General features: G+C 38.7%; 1 protein-coding gene across 1 annotated transcript; it reads right to left on the minus strand.

Moving 5' to 3' along the window:
• Positions 1 to 275: 275 nt before the first annotated feature.
• On the minus strand, positions 276 to 7,476 carry LOC140227453 (allatostatin-A receptor-like). Its single transcript, XM_072307858.1, has 3 exons — positions 6,874 to 7,476; positions 3,227 to 3,353; positions 276 to 715 (listed from the first exon to the last, which is right to left on the minus strand). Exons 1-3 carry the CDS (start codon positions 7,474 to 7,476, stop codon positions 276 to 278), a joined length of 1,170 nt encoding a protein of 389 aa, XP_072163959.1.
• Positions 7,477 to 26,890: the final 19,414 nt, after the last annotated feature.

Consider the following 26,890-nt stretch of genomic DNA (forward strand, 5'->3'; position numbering starts at 1 on the left):
CATGACGATAATTTCCGGAATGACGCTCTTAGAATTAGCATGAAAAACACTATTTCATTGAAGAATAATACTTTGAGACTGCATTCTTCAGCAACAAAACGACTTCCTGTACTACCCTATGTTAGTGGTCTTTATTGTTTGATGTCGAATTTCTTAAAGTGATTGTATCTTACAACTTTGAAATTACACAGCATAATCTCGTGTGATTTTGATAGGTTTCCTCTAGCAAACGTCTGGAGGCCAAGGCCGAGCGCATCCATGATCCCATGCGAAGTTTACGTCACATAAGTGGTTGCAGTTGGATCACATGTTGGAGCCGATGTGTGACCATTCGCCGAGACGGCAACCTCGGCGCGGGTCTCCCTCGCGTCCGCTTTTCTTCGTTCGACCGCGGGCGCTACGCGATTCGCCATCCAGCGCGCAGACGACCGTCCGACCTTGGCGCATCCCAACGCCTTGAGGACGCCCTTGCGGAAATCCCGGTTCTTGAAGACGTAGATGAAAGGGTTCATGCACGAGTTGCAGAGGGCGAGGATGACGGAGATGTGGTACGGCGGCTTGGTGAAGTCGACGTTGGCTCCGAGGTTGAAGGCAAGAAACATGATCTGATTCGGAGCCCAGCATAACATGAACGTGACTACTACGATAAACAACATTCGCTGAACGTCCTGCACCACTTTAAGCTGCCATTTCTCCGACTGCATATTGCCTCGACCTGTTGGTTAAGGAAAAAATAAGGAATGAAATATAGCGTCAATATATTTGCATCAGAAAAATAATAGGCATATCAAAGAACAAGTTGTTCCTTCTTCGTACGAATGACTTTGTAAATATGACTGCTTTTATCAAATTGCTTATTGATCATTTTGATATGATTCTACGTGACTATGTTCATTAAAATGAGGATACTAGTTCACAACCCGTGAAAACCAAATTCAAAACAAACAAACAAAAAACTCTCTGATTTTCAAAAAGACTGTATCATTCTGTAGTCTGAATCTTAACCTGTGTGTTTTATTGGTTCCTCACCTGTGAATGATTATCCTAAGACACACGTGTCGAAATCAAAAGAATGTAACGATCTATGTACTATTAATACACAAAAGATTCAATGTCTTTCGTGTTTTACATCGTCCTATTGACCAACTTATTTCTCTCCAGTCCTAAAATTCGCAGATTGTTTTTTTTTTTTCAAACTTTCTTGGAGGTCCTTTGACAACACTTTTATCGCTTAAACAATACATGCTTTCTTGATCTCCTACAAAAAAAAAAAAAAAAAGATTAAAAAAATACATTCAGCCTTCTACAGAGGTGCATTTTCAGGGGCGGATCCAGGAATTCCGTAAAGAGGGGGCGTGTTTACAAAATTAAAGGGGGGCGCACGCACCCCTCCCCCCATTTTTTTCTTTTTATTTCTTTTGTTTCAACAAAAAAATAAAGGGGGGGGGGCGTGCGCTGGTTGCGGTCCTCCCTGGATCCACCCCTGATTTTGTAGAGGGGTTCACTCTCATAAACCACACCTATATAGCATTCAACAGGCTCGATTGGCCTATTTGTTACATTTTCTGGAGCTATTATAGTGCTTTTTTTTTAAGTGATCGGGGTTAGGCTGGTCCTCTTTATGAATTTTATGCGTCACATCATGATTGCAAGTTTTACATGATACACATGTATTTCTCTTTAAAGAGATCATTTTTTTACTTTCGCTATCGTGCTCCCACAAAGCATTTTTCTATTTGCCACATACTATTCTGTTGTAATTACTGCAATTTATTCTAGATAATTATTGCTCTTAAGTGGAGAAGCGAAGACGAAAATTACTTTTAATTTTTCCAACCTGAAGGTAAATCGGAAGTAAATCGGAATTTTCTCTCAATGAGAGCTAATTGCACTCAAATCAGATTTCCGTATAACTCCTCTAACGTCAAACAGCGGCAAGATCCATACAGGCAATTTGTAAAAAGAGATTGGGAAGATAGCCAGCTGCAATCCAAGGCATTGAAATCGTCTCGGCAATGACGTAGAAAAATATCAGCCAGCCCTGATTTACATTTCAGATACAAAATGAAGGAGAGCAGAAATCCAATCAATAAATGACAAAGTATTATACTTTATTTGTGGGTTGAACGATTTTAAAGTTTTCGTGCTTGAGTTTGTTGTCTTTTGAAATGTCTATTAAAAAGATAATCGTAACAAAATTGGCATACTTAATAGTTGAGCATAATGATAAAAAAATAGTTCATAATCTCTTCGTCGAAGAGGCATTGAGAAGTATGAGAGTCCACTGCAGAGGCCAGATTGTCTCTCGCTAGATTTTACGACGCGATAAAGAATCGACTGGAACTTGAGAGCTGTTTGTGACAGTCAAATACGCATTTTAATATCCCGAATTTATTGTTATCGTGCGAAAGTGGATTAGACGTGACCAATTATTAAGAGCCGGTGCTGCTAAGTTGCTGATGGTGGTAATGGAGAGGAGTTGTATGAAACGATTGCGCATTTGAACGATCCCAAGACAAGTATCCCATCACTATCAGCGGAGAAACCACAGCGTAAAGTGGCAATAGTACATCAGAATCCTAAAGGAAAGAGTCTATCTTGTTGGAGAAGACGTCGTCGTGACTCGTGCGACTCGACAGATTAAGAAATGTCTTGCTCTCTCACGAAAAAAAAAAAAAAAGAAGCGACGCCAGGATATCGTCTGAGACGTCTCCGAATCAAAGTGACATTTTATTCGCGTTTACATTGTCACGACGTCGCTGTGACGTCTCCAAGACTCTTTTCAGTCGCAAATGCGTCTTCGAGACGTCTCCTCAGTTGCGGAGACGTCTCCGCGACGTACACTAATAAGTCTCCACAAGGTTGCAGAGACGTCTCGGAGACCTCGCCGACTAAATTAGTCTCCGCAACTTTGCCGCGACTATGGGGACGTCGCGGAGACGTCTTCGAGACCAACTAGAGACTGGAAAAAGTCTACGAAAAATATCGAACGTTTTTGATTCTCTTGTTACTCCTCCAACATTATGGTGACGTCGCAGAGACATCTCAGCGACCAGCGTCCGCGACTCTGCGACCAGCGGGACTCGATTCGCCACCAGGTCACCACCTAATCTAGAAGCCAAAGAGAAACGTACCCACTTCAGTGTGCAATAATATGAACAGTGCTGTAGGCATATATTGTCTACGATCCTAAAAAAAGCTACATGAAATTATAACAATGTATTACCAGTCTCCATGTGACCATCGAGAGAGTTGGCCTGCGCCCTCAGCGTCTTGATCATTTTAGCGTGGCACACCAGATTCAACGTGATGGGAATAAAGTAGATGAGCATGAAGATGTACACGCCAATAACCTGCGAGTATGAAAGGGAAAGAGAGAAGAGAGAGATGGGGTAAGGAGGGAGACGGAGGGATGGGAGACAAGGAGAGAGGAATACAAAAATAAACGAGCCTTTTTGTCATCAATTTTATAACATGGATTGAGCCTTTGTTTAGTCACGTTCAGAGCACAGTCGATGGATTGAAAGTGTTTGCTGCATTCATATATCCAGTGAGCAGCGTAGTAAAATCTCTTTTCAACTATTTTATTTAATACTTTTTTTCGGTGTTCATTTCATGCTATGAAGATGGAGGTCATGTTACAGGGATAGTACAGGTATTGGTGGAGATGAAAATTGGGCTTTTAACTTTTTGCGAGATACTAAGAAAACACTTATTTACAGTACAGAGCATACCATTTTTAAGAGGAATTCCAAGTTTATTTGATGAAAATCGGGTTTGGAATGACTGAAACATCCAAAAACAAAGTAAAACAAAGCTATCGTAATAAAGGATGGGTCCCACACTTTATTAGAATCGCTCTTTCTTTTTTAGATATCTCTGCCATTTCAAAACCAATTGTCATCAAATAAACGTTGAATTCCTCATAGAATTACACGCTCTTTCATATTTCATAAGAGGTTTCTCAGTATCTCACACACACAAAAAAAAAAAATTTAGAAACCTGAAATTAGGTCTCAACCAAAACTATACGATCCCTTTAATATGCCATCATATGGAGAGGTTCCGTCAACTGCAACAGTAGGGAGCTTTAGATTTTAGACGCGCGGACGTTCAAAGGGGGAAAAACATGATCTGAGCGTGCGCAGTAGCGCACGTCAAGTTACTGCGCACGCTCAGATCATGTTTTTTTCTCTTTCAACGTCCGCGCGTCTAAAATGTAAAGCTCCCTAGTAACAAATGGTTGGACGGGGCATAAATCATTTAGTCAACCACTTCATCTTTGCCACGTGTGTCACTAACGCTACATGGGCATTATAATACATTTTTTTTTTTTCAATTTCGATGCAATTAAAACACACACACACACACACACACAGACACACACCAATCAGTGATCTATACAAGATAGGATACGATACGATACTGGGTTACAGGGGGAGATGCTCTGGACTGAAATCATGAGTTCTATTAATTAAATCTTTAAACTTGATATCATTTGCTTTAATGTCCTTAGATTTCACAAACTTTGATTTGACAGCGACCTTCAGATAATGAAGGCTTTCTATATTGAACAGTCACAGAGAGGACTATCATCCTCGTCTTTTCCTTTGGATGCCAGAAATGTCTTGCAGACTTGTCAAACTGTCGAAGAACCTAGTGTGCGAGATATTCTCTGTGGCTAAAAATGGGGCAGGCATTAAAACACACACACACACACACACAAATACACACACACCATGTGGGATAACATTGACTGTTATATGTATGAAAGTATCAGTTGTTGGGTCTCTTCTTTATTTTTGACAGAATGTTGTGACAAATATTGAGAATGACATGAAGAATCCTATAAAATTCAATTCACCGATATGCCCTTGCATTGTGTCGTCATAGCGTAGTCGTGGCAGTGCACGTTTGAGCCCTGCATATCACTGATGTTCAGCCAGGAGATGAAATGAAACTTCAAATTAATTGGATTTTCACAGCCTGAAAAATCCTGAATTCCTTGCGAGAGGCTCAACCATGTGATAATTATATTGTCATATTTTCTCCGAGTTTTTGATCAGGACGTAAAGATCCAAGGTCATGTTGTATGTGTAAATGTGAAGATATGCAGTACTAAAGATTGCCGAGATAAGAAATGAATAAAAATGAAATCATCAAAACAGAGGAGAGTTGAATAAAAGCCGAACCCCCCCCCCCCAAAAAAAAAGAGGTAATAATAATAATGACAATAATGAAAACAAGAGTCTTGGCTTAATAAATATATCTATCATGAGGTTAAAAAAAAATAGTGAATGAAATTAGTAGGCCTACCCTTCACTTTGAATTATACAAATGTTGTTCTAGGGATATTTAGTTTTAAAGGGAAATTTCTGGTAGCTTTATGATAAATTTAATGTACACAAAATACAAGATTCAACTAAAAATCAACAGGGAGTGTTGTGAGGAAATGCCACCTCTCATGAACACAGTGTGTATCATGCTTGTGTATGTGTGGGGGAAGGGGGGGGGGATTAAAACCATTTTTTTTTCAACGAGAAGACTATGACGACTCTTCAAACATAGTACGGCCTACATTAACAGCATGCGTCGACCTGTCATGGCATTTATTTTCACTGCCCCACTGATTATTAAGTCTCTTTCTTAGATTTTCAGGTCAGTGAAGCATTTTACTTTCTCCCTTCCACGGATATTGATGTGATTACTGTGATTCCAGCGCTTGCATTGATGGCTTTGGCCTACACATCATCACTAATAAGCAATTTTGTTTCTCCTTTTCATGTTTGCCAAGAAAATGTATACTCCCTCTGGATCGTATACACGAAGTGGTTGCAAAGATGTCTCCATTAGTTGTGAATTACCTCAGTCTTTTTTTTTTAACCTGCATCTATACAATACCGCTCTCATTTGATAACCTCACATACGTGAAATAATTTTGACGAAAAAGCATGTAACAAAAACAAACACAAAAGAAAATTCAAAACACACATGTTATATCACTCGTTGTGGGCATGACATTAGGGTATATGGAAGGAATAACAATGCCTGACAAAGATCATCTTTAAGATATCCGAACTGTTGGGGAATTAAAAGACGTCGGGAGCGGCTGATGTGTGATCAAAGCAGCTCCGGATCTATATTTGTATATTCCAAGATGGTTCGTGATGTACAGCAATCTTTACAGCGTTGTATATTCGTTTTTGTTGTTACGCAACTCCATTCATAAAGCCTTCTCGCGTCATCAATCGAGGCGATCAATTACGCGCGTAACGATCCTGATACTAGTAGATCTGTCTTTAGAAGATATCTTTTTGTGTGTTTCATTTCAGCTTTCTATATATATTCTGTACATTTTATTTTCAATGTAATACGTTGCGATGTTTGTGTCTCTGTCTTTTTATTTATTGTTCACTTTGCCGATCTCTCGTACAGCTAATTTTATATTAATAGATCAAAGTGGTGATTTCATAACTCGTTATGTCATCAATCTTAAACGACAAGAGATGTTTGGAATATTATATAAAAATGAGCTGAATTTTCCCATTCTATCATGAGCACGAAAATAAACATTTTACGAATATAATGAATAACAAGAGGGTGATGGTAAGATAACGAAAATATGTGAAAAATGCTTGATGAATTTCAATGAAACTTTAAAGAGGAAACAGAAGAGGCCATGAACGTATTATATCATCTCAACCCCCCCCCCCCAAAAAAAAAAAAAAGAAACACACAAACAAGCAAACACTCAAACAAACAACAACAAAAAACCGGGTAGTGTGTTCAAAGTTACATGCAAATAAGTTGTAAGCGCTGAAATGCCTTAATAGGCGAGGTATCACCGCACTCAATCATGGATTCTATTCTTACCTTTTGTAAGTATTGAGTCGGGTATGGCACAAACTGGCAGCCCTCCCCGTCGTAGTCGTAGACGTAGAAGAAAAACGAGTTCGAAATGGCGCCCACGAGCCAGCAACCGACCATGATGACAAGGGAGTATCTGAGTGAGAAGGTAACCTTGTATTTGATCGGGTAGACGATGGCGAAGAAGCGCTCCATGGTGACGGAGACGAGGCTGTAGACGGACGCGAACACGGTCACCCACAGCATGTACTTGGAGACGTAGAAGCGACACATGAGTTCGCCGGCGAACCCGCCAGGGATTGGAGGGGTGGAGGGAAACAGGTGGAATGGGATCACCCAAAATGACGTCATAAAGTCCGTCACTGCAAGGTGGATGATGAACTGGCTTGTGCGCGTGCGCAGAGAGGGTACGCGTAAGAGCACCAGGCATACGAGCGCGTTGCCCGTCATTCCAGTGAATGAAATCAAACCATAGATAGTGCGGACGATGGCACTGTTGTCGATGCGGTTCACGGCCCAGCCGGCGAGATCGTCATCGCTTCCAGTGTCCGTCCTTGTCGGTGTTGCATTTTTGAAAGTGTCAATCGCAGGCCCCAAAGATCCCATCATTGTTAGGATTGAGGTTCTCCTTGGATGACGCCAGTAGACGGGCCTATAACTAATCGGTCTTCCCGATGCCAACACGTGCAGATGAGAGTGAACTTGTACTACGATTCAAATAGGTATCAGAACAGAAAAAAAAAATCGAAAGTATGACTAGACACGTGATGGCTTTGATTTAATCAGTCGCAATCGTCATTGTCCACGTTTTTTTCCTCCCATTTTTGCAGAATTTGAGACACGTCCAAAGGTATCAAGAGGGCACTTCTCGATTCTGATCAAGACGGCTTTCTTTGACTAATAAACTTTTCTGTTCAAATATTTTGTTTCATTTCCTAATATAATCATCATAATGAAGTCATGTATTCCCAATATCTTTCTACATCTTCTCTCCCTCTCTTCTTTCTTGACTTATTCTGATCTTCCTTCCTTTATCTACTTCTTTTTCATCATTTTATTTTCTTATATGCGCGTTCTTTTTACTTGCTCTACATTTGCTGGTTAGTTCAATCTAAAAAGCCCTCCAGTGACTACAATACACTTTCAGGGAACAAATCACAAAGGTCATATCTTTCTTTTTTCCAACAGGTTAGTTAAATTCAGTGCCGTCATTCTCCTTTCCTTCACGTTTTTCTTTCCATTATGAATAGTACATGTCGGTCAGGAAGATAAACGAGGGGTTGAAAAGAAATCGAATCCTATCACTTTCCTATGGCACCACTTTACCTTCAGAGCACACGCCTTATATTGCAGTTTGCATGAAGATTGTTGACGCGCGGTTAAGGTGATATTTCTCTCTTTGCAGATTTTGACGTGATCTTCTTGGCATTTCCAAGCTGCGGGGGGGGGGGGGACCAGGTCAATGAAAATTAGCGTTCGGCAAAATACAAACATAACGTCCGATTTTTTCATATAAAACTTTAGATCTTGGACAAGCTGACATCTGTTTCGGAATGTTCAGTTGCGGAGTTGAATTTGAATTTGTTTACATGGAGATCGACTATCTAAGAATGAATTTAAACAAAGTATAAATTTCAGTATTTTCATTATTAAGCAGGAAAGCACAGATACAAAAACAAGATATTCATATTGTTCTCTTTGATCATGGGAAGTTCAACACATGTAGACAAAGGACAAGTATGTTAATTTTGACTTCTATGCGGTTTTTTTAATGTAATTCTCCTATCGAGGTAAGGTGTTGGTACATGAACATACAACAGTGACCATCGTGATTGAATACGTGTTCCTCAAGATGAAGCAGTTGCAAATATTTACGTGGATACTCAGTGATACATCTTCAGGAATTCATGAAAGCCATCGAAACCTTTGTCGGGAGTAGAGGGAGATAGAGATGGAGAGAAAAAAAAAAACAAAGATAAGAGAGGGAGAGGGAGAGATTGAGGGAGAGAGGGAGATGGTGAGAGAAGAAGGAGAATAATGACGAAGGAGAATAATGATGATGGAGTGAGAAGGGGGAGAGAGGGGATGGGGGAACAGCTGGGGGTGAGCAGGAGAAGGAAAGGTTGATAATACCATGGAGGTACACTACCAACAAGCTAACCATTTCCTTACCAATGTGCTTACAGCTAGCGAAGGGGAAAATCTGTCAACGAGCGCGACACAAAGTGCTGCCCGGTAGAGGTCAGTGTCGTATTGAAGGACAAACGGCGAACAAAAGAGCTATAGACAAGGCTAAGAAATGAACAATGCGCTGATCTTGTATCGCGGCTTCTATCAGAAATTAGAGGGAAGACGACTTGAGTTAGTCTGTTTCCTTTTGTTGTTGTTTCTTGCTGCGCAGATGTCAATACACGCGACTGATTAAAAGCTCATGATTGGAATGGACATCATCGAGCTCTCAATAGATCAGCAGATTCATCACGATAATCTAATAATCATCATAAGGGATGGAGTAACTCTACTCGGTCTGCATGAACGCAATGGTGAAAAAACAGAAATCCCACCCCTTCCTCAAATTCAATAATAGAAATTTTACAATCATATAAAAAAAATCTGAACCAAACAAACCGGAAATTTTTAACATAATGACTGATCCAAACAAGTGTAATCATTCCTGAAGCTCCTCAAAACACTAGACCCAATCGTAAGCCTGACAATGTAGGGACGGTCATGCTCTTTTCATTTGAATTGATGTGAAATCTAAATTGTACAAACATTTTCATTTCATTATTATTTTCATTAATTTCATCACGGTACTGGGCTCAGCCAAATACGGTCTTTCGGTCGGTCCGTGAACTGAAGACACATGTATAGAATACAATACAATTACATAACTAAAATACAAATAAAACAATACATGCACAATACTGAATTCCTACATATCGCACAACGTTATAGATTGTTAAAAAAAGAGAGAAAAAAATAAGCAGGAAGATAATGCAAACTAACAAAATTACAGGATGTATGGTGAGATCAGTTATTGAAGACAGTTCACCCCTCCCCCTATTCACTTCTTCATACAATCAATCTATAGATTTCTAAATCAAACTACTCAATATTTTATTATTTACCCGTCTCTTACAATCATTCCACCCAAGCCATTTCACCTCATTTCCCTATTCTTACTCCCCTAAATGATAAACTTTATTTTTCTTAAACTCTGTGTGAACTTTGAAACAGTCATATGGTGGGGGGGGGGGGGGGGGGTCTCCAATGTTCGCTTACTGGATGAGAGAGGTGGTTGATCATGCCCCTCCCCCATCCCACATATATCATAGACAGACCGTCAAAGGAAATATAAAAATATTTAAAAATGTGAGTTATGAAACCAAATAACAATGAAATTCTAAAAGTAGATTATCTCCTGGAAAAATATCATTATTCAACGAAAGATCTTGACGCAATCAAACACTCGCAATCATACTGGTAAGCTTGCACTCGAAGAGTTCGGGTCAATGGAGCAAATGTTGGGTCGACGTCTTAGTTGCCACTGGTAACGAGCAATTCCAGAAATGAATGGTGGACACATTTTGGGTCGTAACAGAGAGAGAGAGAGAGGGAGAGAGAGAGAGAGAGAGAGAAAAGGGGACAAGAAAAAAGGAGAAACGCATTTTTTAATGGTATAGTACGTGTACACATCAAGGTCGTGACGAATTGACAGAGAGGGTGGGGGGGGGGGGGTGAGAGAGGGACAGACTTAAAGGAGACCTCCGGATGATTTTCAAATTTTTACATTTGAACATATATAAATTAGTTATACTGGGTACAGAGTTTTAGGATTTATAATGATTGGGATGAAAAATAAGAATGTTTTCGAAGTTTATAACAAATTGCAATGAACAAGGATGATGACATGGCAGCCTCACCATAAGAATGCATGAGATGTGGCTCAAGGAAGCAGCACAAAAGAAGAAGGTATGCATAGATTACACACAGGTGAGCTTGCAAGCATGCGGTATTGTAATGGAATGACACTGCTACATTTCTGAGATATGTGAGGCTCCTATGTCATCATCTTTGTTCAGTGTAATTTGTTTAAGGTTTTTGAAAGTACTGTGTCTCTGCTCAAGAACCACAATAAATTCTACAAATCTATACATGAAGCTGTTGATTTATGTACTACATGATGTGAAATTATGAAAATCGTCCGGAATGCCCCTTTAAGTGCGAGGCTTAAATGCGATCGGCGACTTGTTGAATCTGGCAAAGGCTCTATAACTGGTCACGACGAGAAGGTAAGAAAGTGATCTCTGCGAGGATCTCTGATCAGCTCGCAAAAGCACAAGATAAGACGCTTTCATGTTCTAAACTAGGCATTTACTCAGAAGCCCCCTTTACCGCCTTCTCGTCCGGAACAAGGCGCCGAGAATGGGGTTTCACCAGGCTCTCTCACCGCGTTTTGAAAAGTTAAAGGTTAACACGTGCACAGGTTTCAGTCATCGAAATCCCCAATGAGAACTGATACAGCTGTCCCTCTTATTTCATCCCGCACCTCACTATAGTGTTGGACATGATTCAATCATTGCCCTTTATTCTTCTAAAATGTGTCTTCAAACCTGTTCTTGGTAGATAAGAGTAAAATGTTTTTGCATGTCCCGGTGCTTATGTCCTCAGCGGATAAGTTCTGTCTATATGCCCAATTTAATATGAGAAATAAAGAATGAAAATTAGCGAGAGAGAGAGAGAGAGAGAGAGAGAAAGAGGGGGGTTGCTGTATTTGGTTTTCAATTGATGTACGTATCACTCTCATTCTCTGTATTTGATTTTGTTTTAAATAAATTGATGAAAATATTTTATGATCATCTTGGCGCAGACGTCCGCACTATTTCAGTCGATGCTCATCAACAGACAAAAAGTGGGGAAAGGGCGGGAAGCGTGAAGAAGACTGGAAATTGTCAAGTCTTTATCATGTGTCGTTTTCTCTCCTTTTTCCCTCCTAGTTTTGTCCTTTACTGTGCCTTCAACAGTATTGAATAGCCACCCCACGATGTCTCCGGTTTATTTCTAAAGTGAACAGTTTCGCTTGTACATTCACAGACAACTGTCATTTACTTGATTTCTTGAAGAAAAAAAAATCAGGTCGCATTTGATTGGTTACCAAGGTGATTAATGACGCTATTGTTCAGTCACGGCTATGCATCAACTGTTATCAAACGCTGCATTTCAGTTGTTTCAATGTAACGGATATTCAGAAACTGATGTGTTGTCTGTTTGTTTGTTTGTTTTTTCTTTATCCACGCTATGCGTCAACCTCCCCACTTCATGAAAATCCTGAAAGAAATGTCTTTTTTATTGACCATCACATTTCAATTATAGCAAGCAAGACTGTACACAATATTCGACATGAAGAAAATGGATGGTGAAAAGAAATCTGAAGTCTGTTATGGAACGATTCATGCTTTACTTTGAGTTCTTACTCAATGTCATTTCACATGCAAAGAATGTGTTCTTCTAAAATTTATTAGAATGTCTCAAGTGTTGACTCTGCATAAGGTTTTAGTTGAGTATGCTTTATTCTCTAAGTGGCAGTAAATGTGATTTTGGCTTTCACGCAAAATATAAGACGGTCATGTAATACAGCTTTCAGTGAATCCTATGATTAGAATCTATATCACTATTTTATGACAGGCGTTATAATTATGTCGAGGGACCCATACCCTTGAAGTTGGAAACTCATGGGTTTTTGTTTGTTTGCCGTTTTTTTTTTTTCTCCAAATACACGAACTTAATGTCACCCATAGTGTCGTTTCTCGGAAAGCATTTCTACAAACACAGATGACACGCTATGAGATGATTTAAAGGGGCAATCCAGTCCATATATAAGTTAGTCTGATAAGAAAGAGTAAAATATTACGAGTTCAACGGTATAATTTCAATTGAAATCGGACGAAAAATAAGGAAGTTATGACATTTTGAAGTTTCGCTATTTTTTTCGAAAAACAGTTCTTGAACGGTCAATATGAATATGCAAATGGCAAAGAGAGCATCCTATTGTCATCCCCTCACAACTTGCCATATGATTTGTACATAAATTTTGAAATTTCCAGTTTTTCATTCAAACGCAATTACGCCCGAGGCTCAAATCTTCGTACATCTAACTGATCACTATTCTGAAGTTAATCACCCAGGAATGACGTCATGTTTCAGACTGCGATGACAGAAACATTGAATTTTCGTCATTTTTTTTTTTTTTTTTGTACGCGATCAGTGGAAAATTGCGAAGTTATGACATGATTAGCTCACTTATTTGAATATTCATATCCACTGTGCAAGAACTCTTTTGCAGAAATTAGCAAAATTCAAAATGTCATAATTTCCTTATTTTTCATCCGATTTCAGTCAAATTTTTACTGTTGAACTCTGAAGATTTTACTTTTTTATCAGACTACCTTATATTTGGACTGGATTTTTCCTTTAAACTCGATCATCACTCCGAAAGACTTCACATTGCAAAGACAGAAAGGATTTACTCAAAGCACCCGGTTTCAGCATTCAGCGACCAGTCTTTAAAATAATGTACATGCTCTTTTTCTCTCCATTTTCTTTGACCCTATCAGTATTAACCAAAAGTAAATTGCTCACTTCTAAAGTCAATGGCTATTTGGAGTGAGGCTTCTGACTTACCTGAGAGGATTAACGTCAGTATTAGTTTATTTTATTCTCTGATCTCGTTTTTTTCTTTTTTCTTTTTTCTTTCATGCATGCCCCATCGCCATTCACGGAGATAAGATCAGTCCGGCTTTCGGGAATGTGTAGGGCCTTTATTTCTTATCAAGGTCACGATCGGTAAGATTTCTCGCATTCATGTGCAGCTAGCTGATCACAATACATTGCTCGGGTCGAGATATCCGAATGAGCCACGGCGAGCTGTGCTCACGCACGCGCAAAAAAGGGACCGGTTCACCATTTCAATCCTGATGGTTATCACGATATAAATCCCCTAGGGAATATAAGAAGAAGACAGTAAAACAGAGATGGGGGTTTGATCGCAAGGGAAATAAGTTTCGGGTCTCGTGCCGCCATCGAGTGAATATCTATCTACTTGCCTTATTTTTGTTGAACCGATCCGTCACGTTTTGCGGCAACATGTATGACGAGTACCGGGAATGTTGGCGCGTGAAAAACTGAAAGACTATTAAAGCGGGCTATTTGTTTGTTGTTTTGTGTATTTGTTTGTTTCTTCTTCTGCTCTACAGGAGATATTTCATTTTGTTGTTATCATCGTGTACACCTGACTAAACACGTGCACGAGAGATGCACGAGATTACTACAGCTGCAAGCCTCTTCTATACCGAGCGTGATATTCTGTACAACAGCCTCCTGCTCCGAAGAATGCACGTTCACTGAGAACGGTAACAAAGGATGAGGGAGAGACGCCGAGAGAGAGAGAGAAGGAAAGAGTGAGACAAATTAGTAAAACAAACACACACACACACACACACACACACACACACACACGCGCGCACAAACAAGCATTTGTTCATCAATTTGAAAAACCTATTAACTGAGAAGATAATTATGTGGACGTTGAATTACAACTTTCAGTTGTTATTCAATTAGTCGGAGACATCTCCTATTGTGAGTACTCGTATCATCACTTAAAACTGGTCTGCCCTTTCTGCTATATCACGTGATCGTCATATTGTGATGAATTTTTCCTCCTCTCGATCAGTTCTATTGAAATTACAAGGATGAAACTAGAGCAGTCATTGAAATGTTTTTCTTTTTTCATGTATGAAGCCCGGTCTTATAATCAAATTAATGACCATCTTGTGCGCATAACCAATATGTGACAACTATACTTAGGCACTATCTGTATTTCGTAAAACTATCAAAATGGTATTCTTTTTAAAGCATGTTTTATGCATCGTGGTAGTCAATTCGTCGGTGTTTTCACGAAGTGGCACGACCGGCCAAAATCGAGTAAATTTTCGATTTTAAGATTTTTGCATATTATGATAGTAAATACCGAGATCTACAACCTGACAAATTTTTGAACCTCAATCTCAAATAATTACGTAATAATAACGACCGTGTCACTTCGTGAAAACTTCGACTGGGCGGTCTACGATTTTCACGAAGTGGCACGATCGCGGGTTGACGGTGCGTATACGCCGGACGTCATCATAAATCATTCATCGGCCAAACGTCCTCGTACGTGCGCGTCTAAAATGGCTGCGCCCAGAGCAACGGAAGCTAGACAGATGAAATCGGTAACGTTACATTTCGCTCTGTATTGACACTTTAATTGTTCATTTTTCACATTCTTGAATGTAGATTTATGAATGAGGAATTAAACAGCGTAAATATGTATTCTTGCAGATCACATTGACTTCGTTTGGCGCTGTCCTAGGTTCGTTATCCACGTGTGCAGTCCCACATCTATTGTTCGGTGTAAGTGGAGAATAGGCAGGGAAAGTGATTCGAACTAAAGTCAAATGAACACGTCTCACATTTGCATCGAATCTTAAACGCACTAACTGGTGATATATTGTGAAGTTTTATTGTTTCCTGTATTACGAGCTCAAATATGTAATGCAACGACCTACTTCCCAGGTGGCAGGTAGACTGATTTAACTCTCTTATCTTACTTGATTATGTCTGAATCTTCCAGGAACTTAGATCCATTTAAGGGAGTCTATTTCTAGGCCTACAACTTCAAGATCTAATTAAGATAGTTAACAGTGTTACAGTGTTAATAGTGTTCTTGACCTGTCCAGGTTACTCTAAAAGTGATGTTATTTCACTGACTACCTTTGAATTCTCAATGGAAAAAAAAAAATGATTTTAGAGTTACTTCTGCTAAAAGTCTAACGTTAAATCAGGGAGGTCCTCTTCCCACCTCCCTGTCTAAATCCAGGCGTTACCAACAACAATGAAGACTTTGATAATGTTGTCGAGAATACCGTAACAGCAAATTTGATTTGGATAGACAACAAGCAAAATGCAACGTTTATGCTCAGCACCTGAATTCATAAATTGTTCTATCATGCTATATTATGAGCCTAAAAGCCTCAATGTGGTCGTAATTGGCCTATACGTGGCAAGTACTTTTGCCTTAGTTTGCAATTTTTCGTTTTGTTTGTTTTGATTTTCTACAATCTATGGTTCTTTGAAACACTAGGGGTTTTTTTTTTCGGGGGGGGGGGGGGGGCGGTGGAGGTTGGGGATTCGGAGCTGGGCAAATTGTAAAATTAAACCAAAGAGATGTTCATTGTTCATAAACTTCAGATTCTGGTAAGCCGTAGAATATAGACCTGAAAGGGATTGGGGGGGGGGGGGGCAGTGTGATGTTTTGCAAATCTGTGCATCAATTTTATGATCTTACAGAACTGGTAGTGATGGAGTTTCATGTGACTGACATCTTTCATTCATCTTCCATTACAAACAGATATTGAGGCATTTGTGTGGACAACCCAACAACTTGCAGACTGGAATGAAATGAGTGCTGTCCTTCAATGATGGGCTACTTTACAGTATTGTACTCCATACCGCATTCCTGCAGATTTCTCCTATCATCTCAAGCTTGAACAAGACCCGTAAGTTACATTGAGCATCTGTCAAGGATTTAGAGTAAATTAGACAGACCAGTGTGTAATAGACAGTGCAGGCACACTACTAGTAATAATAATACTGTATTACTAATATGATTTGCCACATACTAAAATAATTGTTTTGATTACCTTTGAATTCTCAATGAAAAAAAAAATGATTTTAGAGTTACTTCTGCTTAAAGTCTAATGTTAAATCAGGGAGGTCCTCTTCCCACCTCCCTGTCTAATTGAGGCGTTACCAACAACAATGAAGAGTTTGATAATGTTGTCAAGAATACCGTACCAGCAAATTTGATTTGGAATAATGGATAGACAACAAGCAACACAAAAAAAAAAAACTCCTGTGCAACGTTTATGCTCAGCACATGAATTCATAATTGTTCTATCATGCTATATTATGAGCCTAAAAGCCTCAATGTAGACGTAATTGGCCTATACGTGGCAAGTACTTTTGCCTTAGTTTGTGATTTTTCATTTTGTTTGTTTTGATTTTCTACAATCTATGGTTCTTTGAAACACAGAGGGTTTTTTTTGGGGGGGGGGGGCGGGGATGGAGGCTAGGGATTCAGAGCTGGGCAAATTGTAAAATTAAACCAGAGAGACGTTCATAAACTTCAGATTCTGGTAAGCTGTAGAATATAGACCTGAAAGGGATGGGGGGGGGGGGGGGGCAGTGTGATGTTTTGCAAATCTGTGCATCAATTTTATGATCTTACAGAACTGGTAGTGATGGAGTTTCATGTGACTGACATCTTTCATTCATCTTCCATTACAAACAGATATTGAGGCATTTGTGTGGACAACCCAACAACTTGCAGACTGGAATGAAATGAGTGCTGTCCTTCAATGATGGGCTACTTTACAGTATTGTACTCCATACCACATTCCTGCAGATTTCTCCTATCATCTCAAGCTTGAACAAGAACCGTAAGTTACATTGCTATCTGTCGAGGATTTAGAGTAAATTAGACAGACCAGTGTGTAATAGACAGTGCAGGCACACTACTAGTAATAATAATATTCCTAATATGATTTGCCACATACTGAAATAATTGTTTTGTCTTACTCTTTCTTTAATTACAACTGTATTTGTAGTTTTATGAATGTGAAGCACTGACATAACATGGAATCCAACATTTTGACATCTAATTATCTGTAGTCATGTTGCATTTTGGTATAAAGGCAATGCTGTCCCTCAGTCTGATTTTGATGTGGTAGCAGTATGCATTTCTTCAGTGTCATGTATCTTTCAGGACTGTTGTAACTGTAGTTTTTTATTGTTAGTTTGATTATTGTTGTGTTTTTATTTTTTTATTGGGGGGGGGGGGGGGGGCAAGGGAGATGAGGAAGAACAGTTATACACTCTGTACTGATATGAGATACCATCAACTTTGCAAAAGTCAATGGCACATACTGTATGACAAATTCTTGGCAGAGACGATGAAAATGAACTGTCTCAATATACATTTATAGTTTTACTCATGTCAATGTGTTTTTTTCTTTGTTCACTCAGATGTCAAATGTCTGAGACATTACTTACATGGAATTGACTGTGTCACTGATTTTCACTTGTGATGTCCTGCTTTCTTTATTCTTTACTTTAGTTCTGCTCCTGATTCTAGTCAACATTCATTCACCATTTCGTCTGGCGTAGCATCCTCTTCTTACTGCACTCAAAGGTTACATTGTGCACCATGCTAAAGGTGAGCAAGATCAATAAACAGCAATCCATGCAACACCTTTTCATGTAGTATTTGGTTTTATTTTGTCATAGACAATTACTAAGAAAATCCAGTGTCAATGGACAATTAGGTGTAATCCTACTACAGTCTTGTTATGCACATTATGACATTGATTTAAACTTTATGATAAAAAAAAAGATGTATTAGCACTTTTGAGTAAAACATTACCAAAGTGTTGATATGAAAGGAACATTATCATATAATTATTTTCTTAGGGAAATCGGTGTAGTTTTAGAAATGTGTAAAATTAATTAAGAAGTATGTTATGACTGTTGTATCAAATGTCATCATTCTCCTCTGCAATGGAGAAGTAACATTGTCTGTGAAAAACAATTGTTCCTCTTTGCATAGGGAGAGAAGCAGATAACAACTGTCTACTGGAGAAAGCCAAGAGAAACCTGAAACAGCTACAAATGACTAGGGTGGCTGAGCTGAACATCTGCACTAAAATCCAAGCCATGAGATCATTGTGGAAGGAGACCATAGCAATATTTCACCACAATCACAGAGTTGCTCCACACAGCAGCATCAAACTTTTCACAAGAGTGTGTGCTCTATGAATGGACAGGCAGGTTCTAGCAGAACATTATTTCGATGTTCTTTGTGATTTCCTATTTAATGACTTTGGGTTTGTATGTGTGCAGAAATGGGGGGGGGGGGGGGGTAGTGGTGTCATAAAGTAGGACATCATTTTTAATAATGATAATAATAATAATCATCATCATCATCATCATCATAATCATAACAATAAAAATAGTAATAATTATAATAATCAACAGTGCTTTAATATATAGCATATGGAAACATTCTGTATTATGGCTTTTGTGCTCAAGGATAGAAATGATTGAACAGAAACATACAATTGCAATTACAATGATACCTTTTTTCACGTTTAGACTGTAATGGTAGAGACATTACAAGCAAATGTATGCCATTGCTTTTTTATTCAGGATAACAAATAAGTCACTACCTTTTGAACGAAGGTTTCTCTCTGGTGTGTTTCCTATTTAAAGTAGTTCTTTCAAATAGTGTGGATTCAAAAGTTAATATCATTTTGATCTGTATATGAATTTTGACTGGAAGCTAGTGCAAGCTTCTTAGCACTGGTGAAATTTTTGTTCATTTTTTTTTTAATTTGGACACTACTCTTGCAGCAGAGTTTGGAATAGCTTGTAATCTCTGTATCTGTTTGACTGACAATCCACAAAGTAATTAATGACAAGATCAACATGTCACATTAAGAAACCATGAAGTACTGTTGTGCGTTTATAAGTAAAGTCTCAAATTTTCAAAATATTGTATGTGAAAGAATCAAGGAGACATTAAGGGACATTAATCCTACATACTGTATCTCTCACTGTCACCTTGTGTTATTCACTGACATTACTCTTGATAACCATCAATCCACGGGTCTCTCTATACTGCTCTGTCACAATGATGCCATCCTCAATTTCCACTGTATTATGCTTCCCCTCTCTGACTTTAAACAGTGCTTTTCACAACAAAACCATAGCAATGTCAAATACCATATAGATGTCTCTTCTTTTACTTTGTTTATGAACCAGCTCTCCCATCACACTATTCATTTTGTCTCCCTTAGCCCAGCCACCATTAGGCCAAACCCATAAACAATTTTCAGTATTTTTGAATTATGCCTACCCCAGCACCTGTGACACCCACAGCAGACATAAACTAAAGTCAGGACCAAGTCAAGTCAAGTTGTGCAAGTTAGAAAGGTATTAGTAGACTGCAAGAGGGATATAAACAATTGGATGCTTACATTTCCTCTGCTTGCTCTCTCTCTGCAACTAATAAATGCCTAATAAACTTTGACAGAAAATGTTTTCTTGGATGATAGATGTACTGCAATACATAGCCATATTATTGCAGTCTGTGTCCACATCAGAAATTATGACCTAGACATCATTATCTATGTCTTTTTATATTGTATATTTTTGTGGATTTTACTTTTGAAACAATAATGAGTAAATGCAGATCTGATAGCCACTTCTTACTGAGCTTAGATAAGGAACTTTGTATATGGTATCCTCTAGCAGTGAGAGAAAAGAAAGGGAAACATGAGGATTTTTATATCTTGCAAAATAACATGGTATGGTAATGAATAGAATTTTAGGCACATACTGTGCATATTAAAATATGAGTGCTTACAAACTTTTACAAAACTAGGGAAGATCAAGACTGTTTGCGGAAGATTTATAATACACTTTGTGAACTGTCACAGCAATTTAAACATCAATTAGTTCAGTCACTGTCTACGAGATTATATTGCCTTTAATATGAAGAAGGTTATCCATACCAATCTTTGTAATTATGTACTTGTATTCATATCATCAAATTCTAGTTTGATTATAAAGTTAATGTTTGGTAAACAGCATTTGACCAGGTTGAAGTTAGGTGATGGGATATGGAAGGAGGTGGAACATTTTGGTCATTATTTTGTAAGATTTTGGGGCTTTAAAGGCAAGAGTCAGTCTAGTCTCATACGTCTGAATAACATTTTTGAATCTACAAAAAAAAAAAATGAAATATTGTAGTACCCTGAATGCCATGAAATATAGATATCATCAAGGTGGATGATACATACAGAGCTTGGTATAAATGTTAGAACATAACAGAAACCTTCGTTACACCTGAAAAATAAATGAAAGGTAATGTACTGTACCTTAACTTCATTCAAGTTGGAATCTGCATTATATGAGTAGTATGATCCACGTATAGTTTATTGAAAAGCCATATTTAAAACTCGTGTACACACGTGGTAATAAATCTGTGAATGAGAAAAGATACCCAAGTAAAGCTCATTTAGTTTTTATGTGATTTAAAAAGTTTTGTAAGGTGTCACGTGTAGGAAATAAATAGAGAGAGGGATTGTGTGTTTGTTTGTGTGTATGTGTGTGTTTGCGTGTGTGTGAGGGAGAGAGAGAAAGAAAGCGAAAGAAAGGGTGGAAAAGAGAGTGAAAGAGAGTATTACCAGCACAGAATTATTTTCTTTACAAGAATGACACATTCACAAAGCAATAGAGCAAACTGATTACATTTCATATTCGAAAACAACATGCTTCGTGGTTATAGCACGAGATACAGTAATGCTCCGAGGAAGAGAGTGAATCTTGAAAATTATGATTCGAAATAATGTGCAGAAAGACCGATGCAATGAGCTGAGAGCAATGATCAATGTGTAATATAATGAAGAACAACTAAATAATAATGCCTTTCTGCGAATGGATGAGAGATTTAGAAGGGGGTAAGAAAAAAAAAAGTATCAAACAAAATCTTGATACCCAATTCATATCACTAGTATACAAAGGAGCATCGCTAATGCGCGCGCTCGATTATGTGCGCGCGCGGCTATGAGAAATGATGAAGATAACCTAACGCGCAGCGCGTGCGCGCCGATGGTGTCACTTCGTGAAAAATGAAATCCGCACCATGCGCGAAGAATCGAAGCGGCACGGCCGACGGTGCCAGTTCGTGAAAATATTGGAAGCGTTGTTTACGTGTTTTTGTGTTTTCACGAACCGGCACGACGGACTTTGCCCGATATTTCAACGAAACTTTTGTTTTTCACGATGAACCAAGAACATGAAACACACAAACAACTCCTAATCTGTCGTGCAGTGTGATATTTAGGTAACTGGACGTGAAATATAGGCGCAATCATGGAATTTGCAAAGGCAAAAACTTCAAACGCGATTATCTCGAAACTTACTTTCGCGGCTCCGGGGCCGGCTGTGCCGGTTCGTGAAAACACCAGCGAATTGGTATAATGAAGTAATTGCTTCAGCGACTACCAACGACGAACATAGCAGTTTGAATTGCCATTTTAGATATGTATACATACTACAGTTATAATAATTCTTATAGCTCTGTTATCGTCATCTCTTTACATATGTGATGATGACTGTTACGACCAGGGTTACGATCTAGAAAAAACTGACAAGTTCTGTAGAAACAAGAGTGAACGTTGAGTATGATGACGTCAACATTAGAATATTGCAACCAACATTCTTCAGTGGTTGTTTTCAAAGAAGAATGCATCTTTCGAGGAAAATGTAATTTTACATGAACGTATCTGAGCATCCGGGCATTAATTCAATCAAAACTTTCCGCGAAATCAGACAGAACCTAAATCGACTTAGTCACGTTAAGTTTGCTTGCATAATACTGGCATGTCACATCTGCTTTACGTGTGAACACGTCTATGCTCCTCCGTCGCACAAGGATGGTCGACATTTTCCTCCTGACTCTACTTCATGATGCCATACAAAATGCACAAAGAGTGTTTTGTCACATACACAAGGAAAAGAAATCTTGTTGATGTCTGTTTACATCAATTTGCTATCTGTTTATTCAACGAACGACGACCGAAGCAATGTCTCTGCGGTCCTAGCTACCTAAGACACCCTTTCTGGCATTCATCCTGCCGCCTATACGTGTTTAGTTTAACTCATACTTTTGCGGAAGTACTGTTTTGATTTGATTCGACATCTTTCAAAATCGAGAGGATTCATTTAGGGAATAAGAATACGTTTATTCTTAAATTGTAAGTTTTCCAAGAACAATTATAATGCAATGAATTAAGTTATATCTCATTGTTCGGGTGTGTAAACACATTATAAAAAAGGGCGGATGATCACTTCACGTCAGATTTTGTACAGTGAAACAAAGGTACATGTCGATTTCTTTCTTTCAGTTGACTACAAATCACAATATTTTTGAGCTAATGATCTCGTAAGAGCTCCAAGAGACGGACGTTACCATCGAGGAAACAACCAATGACTCTCGCTCTTCCTTTAATGATACAATACCCCCAAGCTGTAGTCATAACTGGTTATCAATTAAATTTTTGATCGTAAGTTGTGCAAATATTGACTGTTTTATGAGACATGTACATGAATTTGATCGCTTTCTGATTGCATTTATTGTATATGGAGACAGAATTATGAAATTTCAAAGAAGGAATCCTTGGAAAACAGAGCTAATTATTTGTAATGGTCGGACCAACGCCCTTACAAAAAGTAGACCACAGAGACCGCTGTATCAGTACGATCCACCGTCGAGCCGCCGTCAAACATGCCAAGCATGATATCATAAATAATGCGTACAAACACTTGACGAAAGCCCACTTTCAAACCCCACAAAGAATAATTCTTAAAGGCAGTGTCAAACATTTGTTAGTTTTGTTAATCGTTTTTCGAGTGACTGCTAAGAAAGCATCCAATGCTTATAAGCAAGCAAACACTTTATCCGAAGGCCCTAAGCTTCCTGCAACAGACTAACACAGACCCCCAAAAACAAAAACAAAAAACAAACAAACCAAAACAAAAACAGCCACTTACTAAACAAGACAAAACAAAACAAGACAAGACAAAGAAAGCGAAACAAAACAAAACAAAACAGAAAACTAATATTCAAATAGGTATATTTCGACTTCCAGAAAGGTAACTGCTTGTTTATCATGCTTCACTGACACCAAGAGTGTAGTCCTCCCCCTCCCCCTCCAGCTATGACCACACCTAGACCGCTAGAATTAGTGAAGGCAAGTTGGAATGGTTGCCAAACCAGCGACTTCCGTCGTCTCTGCAGTGATAAACAATTAGCCCGGGGCCCCACCTGCCTATACGTAGATGCAAATTAACGAGGAAAGCTCCGGGTAACGTCCCTACTCTCACGCAAGGGAATCTAAGCTGCGTATCATAATAATGTGTTTATGTTATGTCAAAAAACATACAGAATTTTGCTAATTATTATGCGCTTTCTAAATGTGGATTGTTATTTTTATTATTATTATTATTCTCTTATTTTCTCCACCTGTCTTCTATAACAAGAGGGTTGAATTTTCCACCATTCAAGCAGTTTCCTTCTGGCAATAATGTCTGGCGTTCTTGCTGGAAGTTTCAAGCAATCACACGCCATCTTTGTTTCTAACTTTATACTAAGCTTTATACTAAGCTCAAGCTTTATACTAAAAATCCTCGTGGTAAAGCTGAACGGTTGATTTACAGTTTGGAAGCACGAGACTGAACCTTATGCTATATATACCATTCGTTCACCGTTTTGTTTGTTTGTTGATCTTTTTCAATGGCTTTGCACTATTACGAGGGTGCTAAATCCAAATCTGGATGATGCAACTTTTGCATCCCTGAAAGTTTTCGAGTATCAGGATGATTTACAAAATGGCCGTCGAAATGGTAGCCAAAATATGAAATTCCGTTGTATTTCCTATACAATATTGTAAGAATTGTGCTCTAAATTCGGGGAATCGAACTCTACAGGATGAAAACGAATAATTGGTACATGTATTTCTATTCACATTTCGGTTGAGCAAATTTGTCAAAATTAGCAAAAATGATGTAAAAAAATGTATCCACAGTGGTAATCTGAGAAAGCTAATATACAAATGTATGTCTGAAAAGACGTTCTCACAAGCCTCTAAGGATGCAATGAAGAGTTGTGTCATTCAGATTCGGATTCAGCACCATCAAAATATATAACCATCAAATGCTTTTCTATTTTCCACTATAATTTGTATGGAAATACATGGGAACTTTAGTTCCTGGCGGCTATGCTTCGAATATCTCGTAACCTTCAAGGATGGAAGAGTTGCATCTTCCACATTTGGATTTAGCACCAATGAAATAGAATGATGTCAGAAAAAAAAAATGCCGGGCGGCAGTCAAAATAAGGTCAGGGCAAAAATATGCCTTTGGCACTTTTTGGCACTTTTGTCAGCAAGTTCATTACGCAACGCTACACCTGAAAAGTAATTTTGCGCCATGATTACTAGAGTACTCCCATCTTAATCCAGTATTGTTTCGTAGCTTTGTAGACGCTATATTAAATCACAGCTATTTATCGAAACAGACGTACATGTAATATAAAACAACTAAGCTCACAAAATGACAACTCCTAACGGAAAGACGCTAGGACAGACACTCATTCATCCGCTCCACACGAGTCGTCTTTTTTTAAATTATCTTTTAATTATGACCACATGTTAGTTATCAAACGATGTATTTCAGAATTCACTACCTCTTTATACCTACTTCTTCACAAGAGCTTTCAGTTGCTACTAATATCCTGTCCAAACACCTATTTTACCACAGCTTTCCCGCGATGTGTGCACAATGATAAGAACCAAAACACTAACCACTTTAGGTAATACTCCCAATTCTTCTACCACACCTACTTACTACTACTTCTACTACTACTGCTAATACTACTACTACTACTAGTACTACTACTACTACTACTACTACTACTACTACTACTACTACTACTTCTGGGTACTACTACTATTATTTTTACTATTACTATCTCTACTTTTACTACTGCTACTACTCTTAAATACTTTTACTGCTATTACTTCTACTCCTTCTATTTCTACTTCTAATACTATTACTACTACTTCTACTGTTACTTCTACTATTACAACTACTTTTAGTCCTCGATATCATACTCTTACTGCTGCTACTGCTACTGTTGCTGTTATTTCCTTTTATACTGCCACTTTTATTCTTGCTTCTACTACTGATGCTATTAATATTGAGAATAACTTATGTCATAGGCCTGACTGTACTAACGGTAACAACAAACCATTACAAAACACACGTCAAATTTAGGGCAATGCCGTCATATGGCACTTAGGGATGAACTTACCGATGAGAGAGTATATAGAGCCTATAATATAACCCAAATTAGAAAGGTCAGTTGGTGACTAAAGATTTACTTGACACAGCGAGAAAAGAGCCGTCCGTGGCGTGGAAATTGGTTGCGCCGAGAGGTTCTATAATTTATATAGAGTGATGTGCGACTGGATGGCCAACGAACTGCTAAAAGTTAATGGCGCAAATGGCGCAAAGACCATAATAACAACAGAAAAAACAACAACAACTTATGATGAATTTCTTGACGCGATCATTACAGCGACATGTTACAGCTAGGGAGAGATAAGAAGAAACTATACATCCGGAACACACACACACTCACACTCATTGTGACGAACACCCCATAACTTTTTAGGCCCTCGTATACACGTCTTCTCTGCAATCTAATTGTGATAGGTACCTTTAAAGCTAAAAGAGCCTGAATTATCAGCAATACTCTGATAATTATCTCTTCGAAACTCACTTTCTCACCTGCGAGGAGGTCCCTGCCTGCTCCCGCTTCCCGGGTGCGAGCACACAAAGACTCTCAGCGTGATGCGGTCATACGCCAGCAGCGTTCCTGTCCGGAGGAAAGTCGCAGTGCGATATGATCCGGTCGCACACCTGCCGAGCTAGTGAACTCCATAGAGACGCGCGCACAATGCAAGTGATGTGCGGCGGCGCCAATATCTTGACAAAGTACATAATAGGGGAGACGCCCATGCATCGACATTTTACTTGCAAAGCGTTAATACGTTCAGTCCTCAAGTACATGCCGTCTCGCTCGACAGCAGTCAATATAGCTTGAAAATTCCAAATTACATACATTTATTCATCTCTAACAGGGAAAACAAAGCCAAACGCTTCTTGCTTTATTGTGGTGTCTGGGATTTTAAAATATTTAAAATCAATTTCGGTCCCCTTATCGACCCCCTCCCTCTCTTTTCAGACTTTACTACTGCATGCTCACAGGTCCACAATAGATTGTACATGTTACCGA

Source organism: Diadema setosum, chromosome 4, assembly GCF_964275005.1.
Source record: "Diadema setosum chromosome 4, eeDiaSeto1, whole genome shotgun sequence".
NCBI classification, from domain to species: Eukaryota; Metazoa; Echinodermata; class Echinoidea; order Diadematoida; family Diadematidae; genus Diadema; species Diadema setosum.